We start from the raw sequence: 18,642 nt of genomic DNA on the forward strand, positions 1-18,642 counted from the left end.
TATAGTAATGCAATGTATGTAGTAAAAGACGAGGGAGATCTTTCCAGCTTCCAGCAGTGTCTGCAAGAAGTGCCAATACTTATCCCTCTGGATAGCTTCTATCCAACTTTAGGAAATAGAGATGTATTTCTATAGTACACACCAGTATGTTTCAATTCTACCCGTAAATCACTTCAGAGTTTCTTCAACCCTCTCTTGTGTTTATGAGAGTGGGTCTGAAATACAGTCAATAAAAATACAGAAAGTGAGATCAATGACATTTTTTCCTTGATCTGTTCTTTTTTCTTCTGTTCTGTTCCTACTAATAGATAATTTCTGGAAATATTTTGGCTTAGTGAATAAAGTGAAGACATCTCGTGGGCATAGAAGAAGTCTTGCTGGTTAGTTCTGAGGGATGGTTCCAAGCTTTACAAATACCGTAACCACTGACTTTGTTTGATGTTATGGTAGATTATTCATTATCTGAGATACATCAATCAGCTAAACACTAAGAAAAAAATCATAGATCTATGAACATCAAAAAATCAGAGTTTAGCATAATCAGTGCAGTGGTATGCATTCTAGAGAAAGGAATATGCAGTTAAAAGAAAAAAATAAAGACAGAGGAAACAAGACTGCTGAGTTCTATCTCATACTTTGTATTTCCCCAGAACAGTTCATGATTCATTGACATACGTGCAATGGTTGTGTTCCATTTAGAGTGAAAAGAAATGGAAATTAACTTGGTAACTTGCTTAAATTTTTGTACAATTATCACTTTTTGAAATAAATATTTAATTCTATAAAATGCACAACCCCCTGCCTCTCCCTTTCCAATGTTCCAAAAACACTTTGGACTAATTTTGATCTCTGTTTGCAATTGTATGCATATGTCTGAAGCATTAGTAGCACAGTATGTTCTCTACGTCCATGTGCTACAAATCCAGTTGACAACAGCTTTACATCCTATTCTTTCCTGATTGTCCTTCATCACAAATGGTACGGGATCAAGAAACTAAACAACATTTTTTTCTTGCTTTGAATTGTGCAACTTCCAGAATTTCTTCAACCTGGTTCCACAGTTTTTATAAGGGTCACTTCCCTTATAGCAATTTTAAAATTGATAATATGTACCTCTAAATTTTCATGTAATAAAATGTCGGTTTTCATAAATGTATGTTTAAAAATGTATCCTTAGTTTACGTAATGATTTTTGTTCTTAGGAATTAATTCCACTGTTAGATCTTCAGCACTAATTTTATCTTCAGCATGATCATGTTTGTGAAGTTAAATGAGCTCTGAGAAAGCTCTGAAAGATGTTTCAATATGAAATTTTTCCACATTTAGGATACCTGAGATTCTGTGCTGTGGGAACTAGTTTAAACTCCGCAGTGTGGCACATCATTTGAATTGTGCCTGATAACTTGAAAGTGATTGAATCAGTATACTCAATTTAGAGTTTTGGCTACTGCAAGAAATTTATGTCCTGACTGACTCTTAAAAAAAAAATAAAAAAAATCTGGAGGCACCAAGGCAATAGGAATGTGACTCTAAAAATGCCTCCCAGGGTGCCTTAGAATGGATGTAATAGTCTGGTGAAAGACAGACTGCTCCAGTACTAGTTGCTCTCTAAGCCAAAGAAAGTGAGAGGCAGAAGACAAACAAAAGAGACAGAAAGCTTTGTCATGGTCCTTACCCTTATTTCTAGGAGATTTGGTAAAATTTAAATCTGTTTATAGATTAGAGTAGTGCACATTATTCTATAATTGATTAGGGGAATCCCCTTCTGCCAGTGGCCATGTGCCCAATTCATCTGTGAACGTCTCTGGTAAGAACTGCAGCAATTTGCTGTTGTCTTTGTTGGGCACTCAGGGTATACCTCTGTGCCAGGATATTTCCAGGCACTTGGAGAATGATGTGTTGGAGGCTGAGCTACCTCGCCCCATCTGGCCACATCCTAAAGGTCCTTTCAAGATGGGAGGATATTTATTACTTGAAAGGAAATAGAAGCAAATGCTTCCTGCTTGCAGGTGTAGGTTTTCATTTATAATTCCCTTTCAAGGAATAAACAAGAGAGGAAGTCAGAGAGCAGCTATTAACTTGGAAAAGAAAGAGGAAACAAAGATAGGCCTGAACTTCTCTGTCTGATGGGCTCAGGAACTCCATGGACCAGACTGTGGGGTCCTTAATCTTGTGAACATAATGTTGTACATTCTGACCCCGAGAAGTATTATATAAAACATATTAGCTGAAGTATTTTAACCTTGTCTTGGTATTCTCACATTACTGAAGTATGAAGTAATGTGAAAGTACTGAATAATGCTCACTGTTCTAGTTAGGATGTTTTTGGCCATTGATTGTTAGTGCATTTGCCACTGTAAACCACTTCCAAAATCTCTGAAGTGGCAGGTGGAAGGCCAAAGACAAGAAATACTTGGAGTAATCAATTAAGCGGAGGTCAGAAATGAACCCCTTTTCAAGAGGCATCATCAAGAATTAGTCTGAAAGGAGAAATTTGCAAAGAAGGACGCAGGTGCCAAATTCCTTTTGGCAGCTGGATGCTTAAAAGCATTTAACACTGAAAGATACCTGATTTAAATCCCAAGACACTGAGAAGATGTGCCTTAACGCATGCGAGGAGCACATATCGACGGGGTGCACAACTCTCACGCTGTAGGGAGGGTGCAGGATGGTGAGGAAACATGCTGACATTCCCAAGTGCTGGCAGGATTTAAGACACTGGCACTCTCAGTGAGGAGGAACTTGAGAATGATTTTTGAGCTCTATTTTCAAACAGCTGTCTTGTCTTCCGCAGCATGCTGTAGAAAAACAGCGGTTTTGAACCATTAGAAAAGCAAAGGAAGTGCAATAGCCCAGATTTTGATCATAATTACACCCAGGTGGTTCTGAAGTGACTACACCCGTGTCATTGAAGTTACACCAGTGCAAAACTTGCGAGAGAAATGAATCAAGCCCTTTGTTTTCTTGCATTTGTGTACCAAAAGAGCACTCTAACAGCTCTTAGTAAATAATAAATTAATAATGACATGATGATCTCCCTTGTGACTGGAAGAAGTACAGAAAAATTAGTGTCAGGGTAAGAATTTGCTTGCAAGATTCTTTGAATGTGTCATTTCTAGATTTATATCAGATATATGATGTTTTGCTGGACTGATTTTAATTTCATCCAGTTTACGTCAAACATCAGACACATCAAATTTAGTCAATTAGTGTGCGGTGAACAATACAAAACCAAGAACATACAGTTTATGGGTCAGAGGAGTAAGATCTCTGGTCTGTTCATCATTGAACACCTTTAAATCGCCAGCAAAAAAAAAAAAAAAAAGTAGTAATGAAAACAACTAATGAAAAAAAAGCCACAAAAACAAGTGCTTTTGCTGCCTGTCTGTTGTAAAGCAAATAATACTTTAGTGTTTGGTTTCACTTGTATTTCCCCATTTGTGCCTCAGAATGCACCAGACTGCAATGTTACATCACATTTCAATGACTGGAACCATGTCCTGAGATCCCCCTCCGACCACACGACGACTTCCTTCTTGCTGTTCCCCTCCCAGCTTGAGGACTGCATGCGATTATGCTGAGGACATAATTCAATTAATTATTGACAGAACACGTAATCACCACTTAGATCTCTCTCTCTGATAAATCTCTTCCCTGCTCTCTGACTTCTGTTTGTCAGGCGCTTGGGGGGGGTGGAGGGGTGGAAAGGCAATAAAAATGTGTTTTAAAGATACGATATTTCCCAATACTCTGTATCAGCTGGAGAGGCTTCTGACACCCCGGGCTTTTTAGATGTAGAGCATATTGTTCCAATCTGTGCTAAACAAGTACCCCCGAGGAAGCTCACTGGGATGGAGGCTCATGATTCATTTTAAATAGAAGGCATAATAGGAGCAGATAACTTTGATTTGTGCAGAGGAGAAGTGTGATCTCTTTCAGGGGTTTTGGGCTTTCACTGCATTTTCTTCTTCTAATGCTGATTAAAGACAAAGTGATAAATAAGAGCTCTGTGTTCGGTTTAAAGGAGGCATGTAGCTTTAGAGAGCTGACTTATTGAGAAACACGACAAACAAACAAACAAAAACCCCTGACCTCCGATACCCTTTGACCAAAATCCGCTAGTAGCAGAAAGTGAAGACGAGAGTTTCTTTCACTAGTAGAAAGAACCCAGGCAAGGACAGTGACCTCTTCTTTCCGTATGACTGGAAAATGTCCCGGGGGCTGGACCGGGTGGGGACGTACCGGGGGGTCAGCCGCAACTCGGGGTCCTACCCAAATCATGCCAAAAGCAGGCACGGAAAGGCGAGAGCGAGGTGACAAAAGCAAAGAAGGGCTTTATTATAAACCGAGGAGAAAAAGCTGTGGAGAAAAAAAGGCTGTTGCCAGCCTTGTGCCCGGACTGGAGGAGACAGCCCCGGGTTTTGCGTGGGTCCCCACGGGCACCTGCCCCAAAGGATGGCTGTGGGGTGGCGAAAGGGGACCGGGGCACGGTGGCACCGGGGGGTTGGCGGGGAGAAGCAGCGGCCCCGGGGCTGGCGGAGCTCCCCAGGACCTCCACCTGCTGCCCTGGGCTCCTCCGGTCTCCTCCGGTGCCTTTCGCATCGCCCCAACCGACTTGGGTTCCTCCCGCGGCAGGAAGCCCGTGTGAAGGCGGCGGAGCGGCTCCATCCTTATGTAAGAGGCAGCCGAGATTGTGCCGCGCCGGGCAGATGCTTGCAAAGCCGGGGCTGGCGAAAAGAGCTGGCCCGGTCCCTCGTGGGGCCGGAGGAGGGGAACTGGGGCACCCCCGCCGCAAGGTGCCGCCCGGCCCGGCCGCTGGGAGCCGCTCGGCCACCGACGCCTCCCCCCCGACCCCGGGGTGCGGAGCCCGCAGGGATGAGCCCCTGGAGGAGCGGAGCCGGGGTGCCGCTGATGCTGCCCCGCAGCTGGGGATGCTCCCGAGGCTTCCCCTAGGCTCCGGGGCACCGGAGAGGGCGCGGAGCTTGGCGTCGGGGAGGCTGAGAGGCGTGCCGTCGGGGCTCGACGGGACTCATTGTCCTAAAAGGTCCAGGGGGACTCGTGGGTCCCTTGGGGGCCTCTCGGCCCCCGCCTCTCCAACGCGGGCTGCGAGCCCCCTGCCGAAGCTCGCTGGGGAGGAAAGCCCCGCCGGGGCCGCCCCGTCGTGCCACTGCCCTAAGGCACAACGGGAGGTGCCTGGCGGCTCCCGGGCGGCCTCGGCGGGGCTCTCAGGATGCTCTCCGCGCTCGCCATCACCTGGAGGCCAGCTCCGGCTGCCCCCCGCTGCCTCTCCCTCTGGAAGCGCGGCCCCCGGGGGGCCGAGCCCCCAGCCCCTCTGCCCGAGCCCCTCAGGGCCGGTCCCGCCTGGCCGCAGGTGCGGTCGCGCCCGCTCCCAACCAGGGGGGAGGCACCGGCACCTCGGAGCCGCCTGCGCGCTCGCGACGGGGCGTCCTCGACGGGGCGGCTCACCCTGCTGGGGCGGCTTTCCCCCTCCGGAGTTTTGGCTGAGGTTCACTTGTTTTGGCCGAGGTTCACCTCTGCACCTTCGCTCTCCCTGGGCGCAACCCTGCGGGGCGGCTCAGAGGGGTGAGAGTGGGAGCGCGCAGTCCCCCGGGGGTGGGTTTTAGGGCCAGCGTCGTTCCCCCTCCCGCGGGAGCCCCGGAGGTGTGTTTTTCCCCTGGGGACCCTCATTGCTCCCCTTCTCCTTCGGGTCTTGCCGCAGCCCTGCTCGCCACCCCCAGCTGCGCATCCTCTCCCTCCTGCCGCTTCGCCTTCCCCTCCTCAGCCGCGAAGAGGACGCTACAAGGTAGGCAAAAGGGAAAGTGAATGTGGCGCTCTGGAGCAAGATAGAGAGAGACGGGCAAGGTTAGACGTGTATTTACTCAACCTTTATTATTTAAAAAAATTCATAAAAAAAAAGGTGAACGAACGTCTTACAAAACCCCCCCATAAATAGGACATTCCGTTCAGCTCTGGCTATTGGCAGTTCTAGCATTTGACAACATCAGACACGATTTCCTGGCATTAGAGAAACCCATTTCAAAATCGGTCATCACAAAGAAATACTAGAAATCCCAGTTAGCACTTGCTAGGCAGCACGGAGCACTTGTACACAACTTTTCAGACACACACCCGCGCACACACGCAGCTGGGAACAGATCCCGAAGGAAGAGAGCCTCCTTAAAAATTAGTAAACGCTTCTCCAAATAAAAGAAAAAAAAAAAAGAAGAGTTATTTACAAAACGCACATGGAAATACAGTATCGACAGAGCGTGGCTGGCAAATCAACATGATTTGAATAGAGAAAGGACTATGGCACATCTTGCTCGAAAGCTCGCACGGCAGCCTCCTTCGAGTGTCCCCGGGGAGGAGGGCTCCTGCCATCCGCGTCGCGGTGCCTTCTCCCTCGCCACCTCTCCTCCCGCCCTCCCCTCCCCTCTCCGCCTCTGCGCCTTTTGCCAGGTCCTTTTTACACTTGGATGACCACCGTGCTGGGGCTCTGGAGCCGGGTTTTGTATTGGTCTAGCCAGCTCCTCAGCTCCGAGATCTTGTAGCCCTCTGGTCCTCTGCCTCCCTGGTACATCACCTTCTCCTCCTGGATGATGTAGAGCCTCTCGAAGTAGGCACCGTAGGCGGCGCTGGAAGCATTGTCCATGGTGTCCACGGCCAGGGGGCAATCGGGCGCCCCTTCCCTCATCAGCTGAGCTGCCCGCAGCCTGTCCTGGAGGCACTGGTGCTTGGGGATGTTGTAGGCTGCGTCCGAGCTGACCCAGCCGTCGGAGGGGTGTGCTTCTTCGATGTACACCAGCAGGAAGTCGGCAATGTCCACGAAGTGCGCGGCCAGGCGCTGGAAGGACCGGAGGCGGGCCATGAACGGGGGTCAGGTGCAGCTGCCGAAGTTGAGGATGAGGGGTCTCTTGCCGCGGGCGAAGTCCAGGATGCGGAGCCTCTTCTGCCCGTCCAGCTGGATCACCTCGGGGTTGGGGGCCAAGGAGCCCACGTGCGCCGACTTGAAGAAGTCCAGCTTCTGCCCGTGCCACACGGCTTTCAGCGACTCCAGCGTGAACATGCGGTTGGAGTCGGACACGCAGACTGGGGGGTCGTCGGGGGGCGGCCCCTCGCTGGCTCTGGCCACCTCCTCCGCCGTGGGCATCAGCAGCATCTTCTTCCTAATGCACAGAAAATCCAGGAGCCAGAGCATCACGGCGGTGAGCAGGAAGCGGGGGAAGAGGAGGATGCAGGCGGCCGCCTGGGTGAGCAGCTGCAAGGTGTGAACGCCGAGGGAGTGGAGCATCGCCGCGGCTGGTGTTGCGGGGCGCCGGCTGCCCGGGGGCCCCCACGTACCCTGCTTGCCGGGGTCTGCGCGGCACGGCTGAGATCCCGCTTCTCTTTAAGCCCATTTTATAGTCAGGGATTTAAATGAAAAGTGACTCCACCTCCGGCCAGAACCCGCCCCTCTGGAACTTGAGCCTGGGGATTACCTACCCCTCCACTCTAATGACCTAAAAATACACAGACAAAGGGGGAGAGAGCCCCGGCGGGAGCTGCGAGGGGACGTGCAGCCGAGCAGGGAGCAGCCGCTATCAGGCCCCAGCAGAGAGTCCGCGATAGGGCACGGCCGGGGTTCCCGGCCGCAGATAGCGGCGGCCGCTCGCTGCCAGCCCCGCCAGGGACAATGCAACAGGCGCAGCCCGGGCCATCCCCCCGCCCCGACAGCGGGACCGGGGCCGCTCAGGAGCGGGGCCGAGGCAGCGCCGTCCCGGCGGCGCCCGCAGGTGACAGGGACGGGCCGCCCGCTCCGCGCCGCGTCCCTCCCCGCTCCTCAGCCCCTGGCCCGGGCACAGTCGTAACCGGGCACAGCCACACGCGGGCACGGCCACAAGCGGGCACAACCACAACCGGGCACCGGGGACACCGGGGCTCGAACCCGCGTCCCCGCCCGCGTCCTCCCGCGGCGGGGCGGGACGGGACGGGACGGGACGGACGGGGCGCACGGGACGGGACGGGACGGGACGGGGCGGGCGGCGGCCGCTGCCCCGGCCCCGCGGCGGGGCTCGGGGGGTGCCAGGTGGGCTCCGGCCGGCGGGCGCTGCCCCGCGGCGGAGGAGGGGCGGGCGGCGGGCGGCGCTGCGGCCGCTAAGGGGAGCTGTTGCCCGAGAAGCGGCGGCGGCCGTGCCGGTGCTGGTGGCGGCGGGGGGGGGGGGGAACCGCCGGGCCCTGCCGCCCCCTCCCCCCCGGCCCCCGGGTGTCCGCTGCCCGGCGGGGCCGGCCGGGTGTGAAGGCGGGGCCGGGCCGTGCCGCGGGGAGGCCGTCGGGAGAGCTCGACGGCGGCCTGGATGGGGCCGGAGTAGCGTTCCCGGGGCTGCACTCCCGTCCCGTCCCGTCCCGTCCGGTCCCGTCCCGTCCCGTCCTCTGGGCTTGTCCCCCGGAACCCCTCCCGTCGGCAGTAGGGACAGCTGAGCATGGCCCCCACTACGTCGCCCACTGCACCCAGGTGAGCTGGAAGCCTCGATGCCCCCCTGCAGCGACCCAGGAGGAGGCAGCAGTATTGTGTTGTGTTGTCCTGAGAAGTAGAAATCCCAGCCCCTCGCGTCATGGGCCTAGTGAAGTCCTCATGCAGAGGGGTGGCGAGGCACGTCGTGGGCAACGTCAGGTGGACCCGTGTGTCCTGTCCACGGAGCTGACACATGAATGCCAGTTTTAGGGTTGAGGGCTGTGTTACTGGCCGTTAAATACTTGCAGTACGCAGACGCGAGCACAGACTAGCTGCCTCCAGCCTTCTCCCGGGCAGGAGGAATTTATAGCCCATAAATTCCTTCTTGCTGGGCTAGATGGAGATCTGTACTAGAGGTATGTGGCTTAAATCTAGTTTGGTGTCTAGACACAATCCTAGGCAAAAACCGACATTTCTGTTCACAGCCTTGCCACTCCATTGATGCAGGGTTCCCAGCTTGTGGCATGAACATCATTTCCTCACCAGCTTCTTCAGAAAGTGCTGTTAGGGTTGCTCAAAAAGTCCAGTGCTGCCCTCTGCTATGCAGGTGTGACTCAGGCATCCAGAAACTGCTGTAGCAGTTTGCACAGGTGCCTGCTGCCTGGACCCTGGGGATGCACAACCAAAACATGCAATGTGCATATCAGAGCCCTGTTTCTGCATGTGGTCAATGCCAGGTATCTGGCTACAGATTCCTAGTGACTCACAGGACCTGCAACCTGCCCCGGGTGCAGCGAGCACTTCTTCAGACGTGGCTGTGCACGTCTCTGCGCCTCCCATCTGACATCTGCAAAATGGAAAAACTAATGCTGAGCCGCCTCCTGGGAGTCCAGGCGGCTTACTTCATTTTTTATGTAACTTATTATGAGAACCCTGAATAAAAGGCACAATTAAAATCTCGTTTTATTTTTTTTTTCTATATCTGTTTCAAAACAGACTCTTTTTGAACAATCTAAGTAGGCACTTGGGTTGCAGCCCCCCATGGATCATGGATCAGCTGGTGTCAACAGCGAGTAGAGTGAATTCAGTGTTGTAGTATCTGAATGGAAATATATGCTCTGGTCCTCATAATGACACGTTCATACACTAGCCTGACTAATAACTTTTTTGGCATTCTGTAGTGCTCAGTCCAGGGAAAATTACTGAGTAGATATTTACTATATTGTCAAACTTATTTTGAACTCTTCATGTGGGCCTCTCACCACCTCTCTGTGCAGTTATGCAATCTTGAAAACCACAAATTAAAGCCTCTAAACAGATGCAATAACAAATTGTGGTAGCTCTGAAGAAACCCCCAGGAAAAAAAAATTGATCTCTAAAAGCGACCTCTTCAAACTATGCTGACAGACAAAAGCCTGAGTAAACAGATGGCTTTGCAACCCTGAATATCAACAAACTTTGCTCTACCAGATCAGTGAGAGATATTCTGAGGTAAAAAAAAAAAAAGTATTTGGTCTTATATAGCGTATTTGTAGCTGAATAGGGACTTTGGAAATGCGTTTTTCCCTAATCCCTGGAATAAACTTTGTTTTATTTTTATAGCTTGAAGGAAACTATTGAATTGGGGTTTCCTATTCAGCTGTGGATAGGGCAGAGAACTGAAGCACTTTGCTACAATGACCCACCGTTACCCTTCCCTACCATAGGAAAATTCAAGTATAACCTGAGGCTGCTGTTTCCTAACGAAGCGGTGGCTCTGCATGGCTCTGCAAGTCATGCACTGCTGCATTCAGTCTAAGTACAGCATTCATTTGTATTTACACAAAACTCTGTGGGAAAGGGTGAAATTCTGTCTTTGGTTTTAGGGAGGTTTGATGTGTTACTGCCATTCGTGTGTCTATGTTGTGCTGGATATTTTTCAAAATCATGCCCCAATAAGCCCTCCATATATTTCACAAGGGCAGTACCTTCCTCTGGGATGTTGGGCTATTTTTAGGTACCTGAAGGTAACGGGTGATTCTAGGAATCCCTATTGCTGCTACTAATACTGTGGGAACTTGTGTCTTCCTGCACGTTCATAGCATATAGTCTAAAATATGAGATTTACAGTGGCACATCTGGTTATGGGTGGTTTTTACTCTTCTGCATGTGGTCTGTGGTTCATCAGCAAGTAACCTTATGCATATAGAAGTTTGTGTGTGTGTGTCTGCATGCGTGCACTTGCAGGGTTCACATTATTTGACTTTTGGAGAACTTTATAGTTGTAGTTTTTCTTGATTTGATAAATGTAACTTGTAACTCTTTAAAAGTTCTTTTATAAACAGGAGCTACAAAACAAATTCAGCAACTTATAAAAACAAAACCTCAAAAAGCTGAAATTAAAAACATTAAAAACAAGCTTTGATGTAGAGGATGTGTTGAAATGGTATATTTACATGTTTATTTTCTGTTTTATAATTTCCTGGGCAAAGGCACGCAATGCTTTCTGACAGGAAACAAAATATATTTTGGAAGAATTCCACCTCTCATGTCAGCTAGGCTACATGTCATTAGCGTGTTAGAAGTGAGCTTTATGAGAGGGAGATGAAAAAGCCTCCACTGCAGTTTGGATTGGGCCTTGAAATAAGAGCTGAGCAATTTCACCTCGTGTAAACGGCCACCCATTTCCAGCAGCTGTGGAGAGGTGCGGCAGCGCAGCGGTAGTTTGCTGTCTGGTATCTGTAAGAACTGGGTAAATGCTAAATCCAAGGTGGCTAAACTCCATTTGCACTTGTTTGCCCTTAGCGAGGCCTCTGCAAAGAAGTTACTGGAAGGCTGGAGTCTGCACATGGGTCTGGATCTCTTTGGACCTACATCCCTTGTAACCTTTCATCACTTTTAGATGACACATGTTTTAATTCTGCTCCTTTTTTTTAATATATACATGACTCAAGAAAAAAACATGCAAAGTCAAGGAGCCAGCCAATACTTTGAGTAGCTTAGAGAATTGAAAGAAATTAAGTGCTGCACTGCAGACCGGTGTGTAAAATCACTAGCAGAGCCATGGGCTTTGATTCCCCACCCCAGCATTTTCACCTTTGAATACATGACAAGTATGACATATATGACAAAGAGGTTCCCTTCACTGAAGCTTATTAATGTTTTTCTTTTCCCCACTTCCTGCTCATTTTGGGTTGAACTGGGATAGAATTGTTTATTTTGGAGGGAGGACTGATTCCAGAACTATAGGTCTTGTAGTGCAACACTCAGCTCCCACCCCAAGTGGAAACCAACATTTTCTTGAGCCTGTGAGCCACCTGCCAAAGCTCTGCAGCACTGACTTAGTAGCAGTCCCCTGATGTGCTGATGGGTTTCTGCACATGTTTCTACACCATTAGTGCCCCTGTTGTGCCAGCAGCCTATCAGGCTGTGATAGAAACCAGATAACTGGAAGGATCTGGATGAGAGTGAGAAAGTGAGAGGGTATTTTACTGGATCTGGTTTTTTTTGTTTTGTTTTTTTTTTTTTGAACCTGGATGATTTTGGTCACCGGGTTTACTTTAGGACCCCTGAAATAGTGGTAATAGCACTACTTACAGTGCAACTTGATGAACACCAAAAGGTGCAATTTCCTACCCCATTGTTCCTTCCTTGCTTCTTGCATTGTGATCCTGCAATGACCCGTGGAGACCTGGTTTGGGCAACTAAGGGAGCAGAAAAACTTAGCTCTACAAACTGAGTTATTTCCTGCTAGGTTAGCTCCCTGCTCATGACAAAACCAAATGATCACAGATGCAATGTAGAGAAGGCACAAGATAAACAGCCACAGCATGCAGCCAGGGCAGTACCAGGACTAGCCCATCAGACTGCCTTAGCAATGTTATCAGACTGGTCCTAGGTGGGATTGGCTTGTGAGAATGTGTTAAGGGCAAAGATTTCCCAAACCCGCTTCACTGCAAGGACAATGTGTAGATGTATGGCAGATGACAGTGGCTGTCACAAGGTCCTACTGGAGCTGGAGCTGGATGGGGCGCACAGCTGGCTTTGGGGATGAGCCGGCAATGTCAACTTCAGCAGCAGCTGCTGACTGACTTCCTCCAGCAGCAGGAAATCAGATTATCCAGAGCCCCCCATGCCAAGAGCATCTCTGCTACCCATCAAGCAAACTGCTCACAAGCTGTTGTGGCTCAAGAGCTCAGGCTGGACCCCCTGGTAGTATGGTGTAATTATAGTCATCTGAATGGCTTGCTCTGCAGCAAAGGCAACAGTCTAGTCCAGAAGTGGAACCCCATGGAGTTATACTTAAGTGGCAACTTTGTATGCATTGAATACAGATGAAGTCCTTCAGTCCTTGGCAGAAAGAGAAAATACTGCTTCCATTGTCTTTTTTTTTTTTTTTTTTTTTTTCATGCTGGTTTCAGGTGGTGCAGAGAAGGATGAGGAGGTGCAATTTTCTGGAATCTCAGTCTTCTCTGAAAAGATTGTAACAAAATTCACCACGTGCGGCATTTTATAACAATGTGCTTCCACTGATAGCAAATTTCAATGCACTAGCACCATTTAGAAAGATGAGAATAGCAGGCTGGTAGCTAAGGTTATTATTTTTTTTTATCTTTTAAATGATGCAGCCTGGTCATGATATTTTCTCAAAATGTTAAGAGGATACTTTTGAGTTGACAGGCTGGGTCTGGGCTTTGTTGAGGTAAAGGAAACACCGATCCTCTGAGCTTCCTTTCCATGGGGTAATCTCACTGCTGTCTGGCATACTTTGTTCCAGGCTGATTCTCAGAACCCTGAGGTCTGTGTGGTGAAAGCCTTGAATGAGCACTGGCAAAACTCCCATTGCCTTCCTTGTGATCAGGATTTTACCCAAGCCAAGTAGTATGATAACAGACAAAAGGAAGGCTGAAGTCTCAGGAATGTTTTCTGTCATTTCACTTTCCTTAGCAAGTGCAGAATTTTGCAATAATATCGTTTAATAATTCTCGAGTTTTCAGACAATTGCATGTGCCCTGCCCGAACTGATGCAGACATTTGAATTTTCAATCGGCAACATGCTCAGAGGGGAAGGGAGGAAAAATAGCATTTAGAAAAACATTTATTCAAGACAAATCTTTAGGGATCATGTGTAGGATAATCTTTTTCAGGTTGACCTTCATTTTCTACAATATAAAGCTTTTACTCAGCAGTGGTTTGACATTTTTGAATAAGCCGTAGAGTGGAGGAACAAATGGCTTAGCAAAAATGAAGGAGTTTACTCTTCCCAGAAAAGCAGGAATATCAGTCCACATTTGAATATAGAATTGAGATCATTAAACTACTGACCTTTTATCCGCAGTGTCATAAAAATGTATATTACGTACCTAATGTGGACTAGTTTTGTGTAAATTATCACTTTAAGTATGACAGACCCATTCTGAGCAAGTGGTATTCCAAACACAAGTCTAGAAGGCACAATCACTCTGCACTTCTGCTCTCATCAAGTAAGTTGCTTGCTTGAAGCTTTTTCTTTGAACATAAATGTTTGTGAATTTTTCCATTGCTTTTTTTTTTTTCCATTCCATTTTTTTTTTTCCTGGCGTTTTCATCAAGACTCCATTATTTTTAGCCATGCAAAATGGCATTATGCAATTTCTGAATTTTTCTTTCAGGCCATGATGATTTATAACCCCTAATTTCCAGGATACTCCCTTGAAGTTACCTTCTCTTGGTGACCTCAGGATTTCTCTTCCCAGACCTTTGGTATTTATTTTTACTATTTCTGTGGTCGAGGTTTGGCAATGTTGTTTTGGATTAATGACTAGACATACATAAGAATTGGAAGGAATACACATATGAATCTCTTAAATTAATGCACAGCTTGTTTATCAACAGTAGAAAGATGTTTCTGGACAGGTTTGACACATCCTAATAATAGACTTCTGCAGCCAGATAGAAAGATTTTGATGAATGTGAACTGCATGTAATTCTTCACTTGTTCCAAAACAGATGCAATTTGCTTATTTTATATTGCAATGCAGTATTTCTTTTTAAAACTTTGCCCAGAAAAAACTGGAAGTGGAAGTCAGTTTGGACAAGTATAGATTATTTATATGTAATGTTATAATTGACATAAAGTTGTGTAACCTGCTAGCTTCTCTGGTCTTGGATGAGGAAAAGATCTTTGGCATAACAAGGGCCTGAGTTTCAGCTCTATTTTTTCCTTTCATGCAGGAAACTGCAAATAATTTAATGCTTAGATGAAATTACTCAGCATTTTACTCAATTATGGAATTTTTCTCATAAATGGTATATTTTGCTTTCGTCATACACCCAGTGATATTTTAAATTGTATCTTCTGATGACCTTTTCACTTTCTCTGTGTATTATTTACCTTCATTGTTTATTTACTTAGGCTTAATTCCTTCCCTACGCAGCCTACTGTGAATAAAATGTTCCTCTGAAAATGATTAATTTTGCACTTTGTTTACAGAGTAGTCTTGCAATGTTGTATCTGATACTCATTAGCAGGAAAACAGAAATAAAAGGAGAAACATTAGTTCTCACCACAAATCATTTTGAATTCACTGGAATCAGGATCCAAGTCAAAATGTTTAGGTTAGCTCAATAGCTCAAGCTGATTTAAAGGGTCTCAGTGCTTATGCCTAACAGCACGTCCTCCTATGACTTTTTATTTTTAGCTGCTCAACAGTTCTTACTTTCTGTGAATTTTAAAGTTATTCTTAGACTGAGCAATACAGTATCTTCACAGGGAAAAACTGTGACAAGCATTGCTATGTGATACAGCTCATCATTTCATAGGACCCAACATTTCCACCTGAAGCTCCAGCAGAAAAAAAACAACCAAAGATTAAATGGGTATTTTAAACTTAGATATGAAATTCTGGGTTGCGATTCGTTCTTCTCCATGTGTGAACCATTGTGGACACCTGGAGCAGTCTGCCATCCTCTGTGAAACTTAAATTAAGGGCCACAAATTGCCTCTGAACATTAACATCTGTGTAAACCTGATTCCCGGAATCCAACCGTACTTTTATTCCTGACATTTCCATAAAGTTGAATTTGTGGGAATACTAATCCCTTGCTACTAGTTCTTACCTGAAACCAAGTTCAAGTTTCTTAAACCAATAAAATGGCACTTTTTTTTTTCTTTTTTTTTTCTTTTTTTTTTTTTTCTGAAAAGGTATTTGTGACCTTTTATTTAGAAAAAAAAAAAACAAAAAAACAACAACAACAAAAAAAAACAAAAGGAGAGGGGAATCATAGCTTTATACAAAGATAGGAATGCATATGTGAATAAAATTGATCAAAGAGATCTAAGCCTACTTGCAGGAAAGGGAAAGAGTTCTGAGAAGAATATTTATTGCAAAAGAGCCCTGGATTTACTAGGTACTGAGGGAACACTGCTTTAAGAACAATTATGTTGTATTTGGAAAAACTGACATTTTCTTTCTTAACTAATTTTAATCGGCATCATGCTCCAACTGAGCCAAAAGGAAAAAAAAAAGGAAGACAGCAGTAAAATATAAATTAAAGTAGGAGTAAAGTATCTTAGCTGATGAAAGCAGAGATAAAAGGCTCTGAATCCTTTCTTATAAATACCTTCTACAAAATGCGGTGGTCCTTGGGCAGTTGTGGTCTGTACTAGCTCCTTGGCTGGCTTTAGCAACCATTGATATTGCATGGCTGATGGAAGTAGCTGTCACTTTTTACTAGTGTTATGACTGCCAGCAACAGGCTCAGAAGAGCTGCTTTTAATTAAATTCCTGATTTCAATTGGATTTTGGTTTGCAGATCACAGCTAACGGAGGTTTTTGGGATGGGGTCTAGTAAGGCATGTCTAATAGGTCTAATAGGAGTGTCTCAGGCACCTCTGTATTACAGAACTCTGTTCAGAAACATATCACTTGTATCACCTTAAAATTGCTTATACCTTTGCCTCCAATGGTTACGAGAGCTATTGCAGTCTCTTGCTGCCGTAATGGTTAGAATTATTCTACGTTCCAGCTTAAAAGCGTCTGTGCGGGCTTGTGCCCACTTGTTCTTATGTCAACATTGTCTTTTTGTGAGGGCAATTTTCCTGCCCCCCCACCCGAGGGCAGTCGGGCAGTCCTATCCCCTTTGGGCACTGCTCCACAGGGCTAACAGGCCAAGCTCATGCAGGGCATACCTGTCTCAAGGGGGGTGAGCAGATTCAGGCTCGCTCTGCTATCTTCTGAGTGAGCTGGGGTGCAAATTGCCCCCCTCCTGGCACCAACAGGGCTATGTCAGGGCAATGCTAAGCCTGAGCTGGTAAGTTCTGCTGCAGAGTTCATTAGCACCACACTAATTCTGTCTGTATGGATTCTGGGACAGCATGAGACCACTTGAGCATGAGGGAGTTCATATCGGTCTGCATCTGTTTATGCAGGTGCTCAGTCCCTTCTCATGAGATGGATTTTCCATTTCTCTGATCATCCTAGAAGCTTCCTTCTGCACCTGTTTAATGTAAAGTCCATTTTCCTACATCATATAGGAGCAGATTCACTGGAGTCTTTGGCACAGCATATGGTCACTTGTTCAGCACAATCATTCTCAGCAGTTTGGTTGACATCTGGAAGTCACAGACAAACACATATGCAGCTTGACAGCTGAACACCTGGACGATGAGAGTGGCATGTCAGGAACACGCTGGGTGTACCACACAGGTTACATTGTTTGATCAGTGCTCTGCAATAGAGCTCAGACTACCTGAAACCCAAAGGATAAATGAAAAATATACATACAGCAGCTCTGGACCCTCTCAGCTGTATCAGTCTCCTTGTGTTAAGTGCCATAGGGTCGTCCTGTCTTGGGGAGCCCAGTACAACCGGAGCATGCTGGGTGTACTGTGCACTCGCTGGCCATCTGTGTAGTTCATGTTTCCCACACACTGGATTTCCTGTTCATGTGGTGCATGGCATGGGATTTCCCAGACACAATATGAGAGCTCAGGCACATGCTCGGGGGCCATGTGATGGGACTGCGACTGTGGATGTCCCCCATATGGAGCACAGCTGTGTCTGTCCTTGAAAGGGGTGACCTAAATTTTACACAGTATTCCAGTGACGTATGACCAGCACATCCCTCTCTGTTGGAAATACCCCATGTGTTTTCAAATTGTTCTTGTTTACCATAGCTGCATTTCTTTAAGGGCTCATGCTAATCCTGCATTTGAGTGAAACATCTAGAGTTTTCTTCTCCACATGCAGCTGGCAAGTGCCCAGTTTACAGATATTTTTAGCTGCCATCTTCATGACATTGAGCTAGGCAACACTGGATTTCGTCCTGTTTGTACTGCTTCAGTCCTTGAAGTCACTCAGTTCTCCCAGTGTAACAGTCCAGTCCTCTTCTGTATACCCACATTTCATAAGCTCATTCCTAAATTTTGCACCTAAGTCTCCTATGTCACTTCTGCTGACCATATTCTTGTAGTGGTGTTTGATCCTGACAATTAGCTGTCAGTGGATAACCTTATGTAATGTAAATTGTAACAGCTTTTGGTATCAAAATAGTGCTGGTATTGTTTCCAGCTAAGCTTCTGCCAGAATGCAATTAGTAATGTACTTTTAAAATGTGATATTTCTTTAACTACTGTAAACATCTTCAAAAAGAATTCAACAGACATTGCTTAAAATACCACTGTGCTTATGAAATAGTTACGCTTAGGCCAAATTAACACTAATAGTGTATCATAATATTAAAGGTGTTACAATATTAAAGGTGTTGTGTTTCTGTTTTTAGGACTATTCCCCCTTGTTTACTGTAACTGTGTTTCCTATGTACAGATGATCCCAGTTATTGTGATGACACATGCTCATCCTTCTCGAGTGAGATGCCAGAGAGATATTGCAAAAAGCACTTTCTTGTTGGCATGACATCTGTCCCTTTACAACAGTGTCTTTGGAGGTGGCATTTTAAGCAGTTTTGTTCTGTTATCCAAAGAACTGGGCATTACTGTTGCTATCTTCTCTGTGCCATGAGGGGTATCTTCCCCAGGGTTATTCCCATCCCATCTCTCTGCCAGTGTAACACTCCAGTTTTATGGCTGTGAAGAAAACCTAAGAAATCTAAAGCAAAGGCAATAGTGCGTCTGAAAGCAGCCTAGGTAACATCTCCAAGAGATACAAACTGGGCCACATCTTGCATATGTTCAGTACCGGTGATTTAAGTGTTGACATTGTCATGGTGACAATTAAAAAGCAAGAAGGGGA

At 46.7% G+C, this 18,642-nt stretch overlaps 1 protein-coding gene across 1 annotated transcript; it reads right to left on the reverse strand.

Annotated features, from left to right (window-relative positions):
• Positions 1-5,916: 5,916 nt before the first annotated feature.
• Positions 5,917-7,804, reverse strand: DIO3 (iodothyronine deiodinase 3). Its single transcript, XM_082762248.1, has one exon. It carries the CDS (start codon positions 7,289-7,291, stop codon positions 6,467-6,469), a length of 825 nt encoding a protein of 274 aa, XP_082618374.1. The 5' UTR covers positions 7,292-7,804; the 3' UTR covers positions 5,917-6,466.
• Positions 7,805-18,642: the final 10,838 nt, after the last annotated feature.

This window comes from Aythya marila, assembly GCF_965140915.1.
Source record: "Aythya marila genome assembly, chromosome: 5".
Taxonomy (NCBI): domain Eukaryota; kingdom Metazoa; phylum Chordata; class Aves; order Anseriformes; family Anatidae; genus Aythya; species Aythya marila.